General features: G+C 41.1%; 1 protein-coding gene across 1 annotated transcript in view; it reads left to right on the top strand.

Moving 5' to 3' along the window:
• LOC311129045 (voltage-dependent calcium channel subunit alpha-2/delta-1-like) overlaps positions 1 to 6,979 on the top strand; it is a 193,801-nt gene extending 186,822 nt beyond the window's left edge. Inside the window, exons 37-38 of the mRNA XM_084161304.1 lie at positions 1,412 to 1,494; positions 2,943 to 6,979. Of these exons, the coding sequence (XP_084017430.1) occupies positions 1,412 to 1,494; positions 2,943 to 3,065 (206 nt within the window). The 3' untranslated portion in view covers positions 3,066 to 6,979. The remainder of the gene's footprint in view (positions 1 to 1,411; positions 1,495 to 2,942) is intronic.
• The last annotated feature ends 626 nt before the right edge of the window (positions 6,980 to 7,605 follow it).

Below are 7,605 nucleotides of genomic sequence, written 5' to 3'. Positions count from 1 at the left end.
TGTGGCAGATGATAGCGAAGGCTAATCCACTCTGAAAGGCTTACGAACAAATCCATCATATCCCATCCAAAACACCAGGGCAGTGGCCAATTATGGAAGGAGCCTAATGAAAATTCACATCAATTAAAAATGGCAGCCAAAAGGGTTTCAGAAGAGGCTTTTTGATTTGCTTCCAAAATAACGTGTTTTTTTCTTTCTGAAAGCATCTGTTCCGATTGTTCATTCACATTTAGATGAATGTTATGGCTTGATATTTAATTTGATATGGTAATTTACTAGTTGCTTTCATCCACTTCTATCCAAAGTGGCTCTTATTGATATTGATTCGGTATGTGTGGCCACCATGTGGGAAACCTACAGCCATAGAGATAAAATCTAATAGTGTTCTGTTTAATTCTGTGCCCACAATATCTGGTGATGCAAGAACTACACTGAACAAAAATATAAACGCAACATGCAACAATTTAAAAGATTTTACTGAGTTACAGTTCATATAAGGAAATCAGTCAATTGAATTTAATTCATTAGACCCTAATCTATGGATTTTACATGACTGGGAATACAGATATGCATCTCTTGGTCACATATACTTTTTTTTTTTAAGTATCAGAAAACCAGTCAGTATCTGGTGTGACCACCATTTGCCTCATGCAGCCCGACACATTTCCTTCGCATAGAGTTGATCAGTCTGTTGATTGTGGCTTGTGGAATGTTGTCCCACTCCTCTTCAATGGCTGTGTGAAGTTGCTGGATATTGGCGGGAACTGGAACACACTGTCGTACACGTCGATCCAGAGCATCCCAAACATGCTCAATGGGTGACATGTCTGGTGAGTATGCAGGCCATGGAAGAACTGGGACATTTTCAGCTTCCAGGAATTGTTTACAGATCCTTGTGACATGGGGCCGTGCATTATCATGCTGAAACATGAGGTGATGGTGGAGGATGAACGGCACGACAATGGGCCTCAGGATATTGTCACGGTATCTGTCTGCATTCAAATTGCCATCGATAAAATGCAGTTGTGCTCGTTGTCTGAAGCTTATGCCTGCCCATACCATAACCCCACCATTGGGGCAATCTGTGGCCTTTTATTGTCCCCAGCACAAGGTGCACCTGTATAATGATCATGCTGTTTAATCAGCTTCTTGATATGCCACACCTGTCAGGTGGAGAGATTATCTTGGCAGAAGGGAAATGCTCACTTACAGGAATGTAAATGAATTTGTGCACAACAGTTGAGAGAAATAAGCTTTTTGTGTGAACTGAGAATTTCTGGGATCTTTTATTTCAGCTCATGAAACATGGGACCAACACTTTACATGTTGCGTTTCGATTTTTGTTCAGTATTTATTCTAACCAACTGAGCTACCAGAACCAATGGTTTATTTCCTGAACGGGTTGATGTAGCTGAGGGACCAGACCCATGTGAAATGGCTGAGAAACCCAGGTTCCGGAAAGGTCCAGATGCCTGTTTCGACAACAACGAGAGGGTAAGTCACCGTCATTATTTTGTCATCCTCTGTGTTTAAAAATGGCAAACGTCAAATTTAACGTCACAAACGCAAACTAACAATAAACTAATATGTTTCCACAATGCATGTGCTTTTCTCTTTGTGCATAATTTTCTCTTGTTAATGTTCCATCTTTTACTCAAAATGGCTGCCTCTTTCTCTACTCCTGTCTTTGGGTTACTATATGTGCAGAGATTTCCCACACAAATACAACTATTGGCTGATATTGACATATTGCACTGTATGGTTCAAGAGTAAGCAAATATGTAGTGTTAACGACAAATTATTTGTGTGTGAAATCTCTGCGCTTGAATGCTTTGATTTGTTTTTTCGGACTAGTCTTATCCCAGTGGTAAAACCTTTTGGTTTCTCAAAGTTTTCATGATGGTGTTAACTTCTTATGCTTGCACGCTTTCTCTTTCTCCTACACACACACACACACACACACACACACACACACACACACACACACACACACACACACACACACTCACACACACCTTTCTCCTATTTAGATGCTTCTCTCTGTTTCTATCTCTTCACGTTTCCACAAAGTGTTCTGTTTTCTCCGTTCTTTGCACATGGACTTTCTAACTGCTAACTGTGGAATGTTTGCTGCATGACTTTCTCTTTCTCTCTGTTTCTTTCCTGCTCTTTGATTGGCTGTTGATGGTTAGGATGAGCACATGTGCCGGACGAGCGCAGGCTCTCCATTGGCCTCCTCTCTGCTCATGTTACTGCTGCCACTGTTCATGTGCTGTCTCGGGTCAGTCCCATCAAGCACGCTCTCTCTCTTTTTTTCTCTCTCTCTATCTCTTTCTCTCTTTTTATCTCTTTCTCAATCTGTCTCTTTTTTACTCTCTTTCTATATCTATCTCTCTCTCTTTAAATCTCTCTCCCTATCTCTTTCTCTCTGTATCATACTTTGTATTTCTGTCCATCTCTCTTTATCTGGTTCTTGTGTTTGTCTACTGACATGTGTTTACTAATCTAGATGCTAGCTAACGCAGCCCCTTGTTTCCTAATTTCTCTGTAACAGATTATTATTTATTTTATGATGTAGCAAATTATATATGCCTGAAAATATTATTTGTTAATGCGTTCCACTCAATAGAGCTGTACAGATTATCAGACATCAGATTATCAGACATGGATTATTCCATACTCAGATTACAATTATTCCATAGATACTCCATTCTCTATTCAGTGTGAATATGCAGTCTAGTACCATTATACCTTGCTATATTCAGTCATCACACATAGCTTTATGAATACGTAAGACATGTAAGACATACTGGGCTGCTGTACCCCTATTCAACCTATTACCTTTTAGTCAGCAGGGTCAGAAGGTCATCAACTTGGTTGTGTCTGTCACTAATTTGTCCCCCTGCCACCTTCCTCCTCCCCACTTGTTGCCGTGGTCACAGGAGGAGGACTTTGACTGTGGTGGGGCGTCCGCTCTGAGCCCTTCCCTGCTGGCCATGGTGGCGCTGCAGCTGGCCCTGCTCTGGCTCCTGGCCAGCTCGACGCACCACGCTGTCCCCTCGTGACCTCTGAAGACCCCGGTTGCCCCCCTGGCAACCAGCATGCAACGCCGCCTCAAAACGCTGAACTGAATCCGAAACCACATCCTGACAGATTTTCTTTTGTGATATTTGCGTTTTTCAAGGGTTTCGTTACATTTCTTCACCCGGGGGTGGGAGAAAGTGAGGAAAGCTAACGTCAGTGGGACGTTAAAAAAAATGATTCTAAGCGAGAACTTTCATCCCTGACCCCTGACTTTTCCCCTCCAGCCATCTGAGTTTAGGGGAATCGAGTTGATTAAGTGGTGAACTTTGACCTTTGTTTGGCTCGACGATGACAACCCTGCGAATGCTACAGGTTGGACTGCCTTACAGTGCCAGGTGGAAAGTGGAAGGACTGCCTCTTCTTTTTGGGTTCCTTTTAGGTTCAGTTTGGCTTTTTGTGATGTGCCCTTCTAAAAGAGAACCCCATAGATTTATATTCAACACTGCCAGAAACAGTGCTGCCCTTCGCAACCGTCCCAATTATTTATTTATTTAAAAGCGTTTTGCAGTGGCTTGTTACTCAGTATTGAAATGTTTGTTTGTTTTGTTCAAGTTGCAGTAAGAGACACACAAATGTTCAATAGGAAGTCAGAAATCAGACCGTTTTTTATTTTACATTGGGGTGCTGTTGGCATTATTCTGTTTGTTTCAACCCCCATTTAAAAGTAGCAACACATTTACATTCACACTGCTGTCCTCTTGTATAGATGTGGTGTACGACGATCATATTCATTCACAGACATGTGGTCACATGTTTACCTCCACTTTTACCTCCACTTACTAACCCCAGTTTGAAATTATAGATCCCTATCTGTTTGCGGTCAACCACTTCTCCCTCAAGCCTGACCACATATGGTCAATGTCAGTATCTGGTCCCTCTGAACTAACCATCATTGCCAAAGTGCAGTTGACCAATCAGGGCACCCCGGCTGGCCTCTAGTGCGCTCATTGGTCTAATCTCTAGTGCCATGTTGATTCTTAGTCAGACAACCCCTTTAGCTCTATTTATTTGACTGTGTGGCTACTGACCTGAAGAAAACTTGATGTGTTTGGTATTTATTTGAATATTTAAGTTTGTTTTAGTTTTTTGTTAGGATGAAGAGTATAGCTGCATGCTACTGTGTTATGTTGGCTTTATTGCCATTATTTTTTGATTGATTTCAATGCAATGGATATAAAATTAAGAGAAACAATCGGAGGGATGTAGGAAATGTAGACTTTGGTACATGACAGTATACTTGTGCTTGCCAATGTGTCACTTCTTGATTTCAGTATCGTTGAATACGTGACTTGCAACTAGAATCTGTCTTTCACAATGTTTTGCCCGCTATTGAAGATAACTATTCCCCAAATCAAAAACAATTGCACCTCGTTGCAAAGTGAATTTCCCCCTTAAAATGGAAATCGCTTCAAGACCTAGTGAGAATTTGTATCAATACAATCCAATCTAAATTCATTCATATCAGTGTGGATATCAGTCCTGTTGTTTTTTCTTAGTTTTTGTGTGCATTGTGGTTCTAGTACTTTAATAACTTTACGAATTAGAGATTTTGACACGTAGTTAAGATCTGTTGTGTCTCATCATCAAGACAGATTGACATACTGTCTTTCTGAGTGTACTATACTATGTTATACACCTGCTAACTCATTCCTCCACAAGAACAGCTGCCAAAATACTTAAGAAATAACAGAAATGTGCCTCATTTTATTCAGGACCAAATCTGGACCCATCAATCATCCTCGCCAAATTATTATGCTGTGGAATAACTTTGAGTGAAAGGAACGTAAGGTTACGTTTTTTTATTCAACATTTTAGAAAACAGGTTTTATTATCATGTCAGAATATCAACAATTCCTCTCTAAATTGATTGTATTTGTCGTATTTATGAACATGGTTCAAAAGAGGGACATGGTAGATATGCTGTGCTTTAAAAAATAAATACGTTTTTTGGGGGGTGATGAAATTCAGCTAGTTCGACTGGGGTGTGATCAGATATAGTCGTTTAATGTTACTGATCTGTTATAGAGCAAATATGGGGGAGTTCCTGGCACTGAATTTACCTCTTAAAAGCTAACAAAGATCATTTCAGACAATGATTCAGATAACAATCGACAATCATAGTTTCCGAAAACTCACTTAAGACTAATACTAGTAATACGTAATTGAATTAATTGCTGTAAAGGAAGATGCAAACTGCCACCAAAACAGTGACTTTAAAGGAGCCCTGGGGTAATGTCAGAAACATTCACGCATCGTTTCCATTGAAAACAGAGGCATATGGACTCAGGAAATCACACAGTCAATTCAATGTAGAATTAGGAAACCACATGATTACGCTGTGTGGTCTCTAGTGCCATTGTAATACTTCTCTCCCTCCCTCCCCCCTCATTATCATTGCGTAAGTTATCATTACAAAAGCGTTCTTACGTCACCCAGAATAAAATCCATCTGGGCTTTTTCCATTTCTCTGAAACACAGAAGGGGAAGGGGACTTTTGTTATGATCCCAGTCTTAAGCTAGGATTATTTGCCCATATGTTATGAGGTGAAACTAGAGCACCATCACCAAAGGCAGACTTCTGTCATGTCCGAAACTATACGAGTGGTCTGAGGTGCCGTTTAGGGTCCCGTATTGGTTGTTTCAATATTCTGTGGTGAAACTAACTAACATACTGGTATTTAAGATCCTCAATATCAACGAACACTCAAGAATATCAAGTGCCATAGGACTCTCTTTCTCTGTTTACTGGGAAACCTATTACTAACGTTTATGCAATGTTTACGATTGAATAAATGCAAATCTCCTATCTATTTTCCCTGTGCTGCATGATAATGCCATGATATCAGTGGTAGGCAATGAGATAAATTATCCTCTGTGTGTTCCTGCTTTATTGTGTAACGTTGGGATGGGAAGCATTATACTTGTCGGGTGTTTGTTCATGATATGATAACGATACAGCTTCTACTGCCTTTTTCTTGAGGAGACAGTATTTGGTACCACCCTGGTCTGAGTGAGCTCAGTAGAGGAACCCCTGTTGGCTGGTGTGGTGTTTAAAATGCAGTGCACACTCGTTTGATTGGTTAAAGCCATGTGTCAATCGGTCATCTTCTTTGAGCCAATTGGATGTTACACTAGCTGGGCATCGTGTTGTCACTGGTTCGAATACCCGAGCCGACAGGGTGAAAAATCTGTCAATTTGCCCTTGAGCAAGGCACCTAACCCAATTTGCTCCAGGGGGGCCATACTACTATGGCTGACCCTGTAAAACAACTAATTTCACTGCACCTATCTGGTGTATGTGACAATGCATATTTTTTTCCTCTCATCACAGGTTGTCACATTTAATACCAGACTTTTGGGAAATGGTGTTGGGTTATTCCATGCCACTCGAAGTGCTAAAATCAGATGCTGTCACCTCAGGAATAACATATTAGCAAAGTGATTGGAAGTGTTTTTCGGTGCTGTGGTGCTCTCTGTGTGGATTGTGTGGGTTATGCTTTTTCTGGACTCTTTTCTCAAGAACGCTCAGTGTGTGTTTTAAGGGGAGTGTCCCATGCCTGCCGCACTATGTCAGACTATTGGTGGGACTGCCCCTCAATCTTTCTCTGCCAGCGTTTTCATGGCAGACCATTGGTGGACCTGTCGACCAATCTTCCCTTGCCAGCCGCCCTTTTGGCAGGCTATTGGTGGGCCTCCCCGTCAATCTCCCTTGATTGTGCTTCTAAGATGTTACACTTTTGTGGAACTTGATTCGCCCGAATCAGTCATGTATACATTTGTACAATACTGTTATTATTCTCGGCCGAAAGAAAGAAAATAATAATGTTTATAATCCTGGAAAATGTTTATTCATGTGCAAATACAGTATATTCAGAATAAAACTTTCTAATTATTATATGTTGCATGGTGTCCTCTTGCAATTCTGGGCCCTTTCCTCCCCAATCCAGATTGAATTACTGTTATTGTCATGTTGCCAAAACACATTTCCAACTTTTCCCCACGAAGTGTGTGTGAGAAACTGAAAGAAGCTGCAGTCTGCTATCCCAGTGTCCCCCAGTGACTCCCACCGACCAATCAGCTATGAGAATTGAAGCCGGGCCAACAACAACATCCAGGAAGTGAAAGTGAAGAGTATCTATATATCTCTGAGGTTATGACATTGAATTTGTTTAGCAGACACATTTAGGAAGAATGGAGAGCTCCAGCTTTTTCAGGTACAGTTTCATCCCCCCTTCTCCGACAGTATGTTTATCGAATGTAAATTGACTTAGTCGGTAGCAGAGGTCCTTCTTGGACTTGAACCTGAAACCAGCTGCTGTCAAGTCCACATCCTTTGCCACATACTCCCTCACAGCTCCCCAAAGACGGACTACATGCTCTTTTTACTCTTTATGATCGACGTTAAAATTGTCCCTTATGCTGTATGATATACTGCAGGCCCCATGAAGGAACACTTAAGTCTCTCTGGTGCTAAGGGACATTTTAATGAGTCCAATTACAATGCCTTTAGTATTTATGATT

Source organism: Coregonus lavaretus (genome assembly GCF_964263955.1).
Source record: "Coregonus lavaretus genome assembly, chromosome: 5".
NCBI classification, from domain to species: Eukaryota; Metazoa; Chordata; class Actinopteri; order Salmoniformes; family Salmonidae; genus Coregonus; species Coregonus lavaretus.
This window is presented reverse-complemented; position numbering and strand designations above follow the sequence as displayed.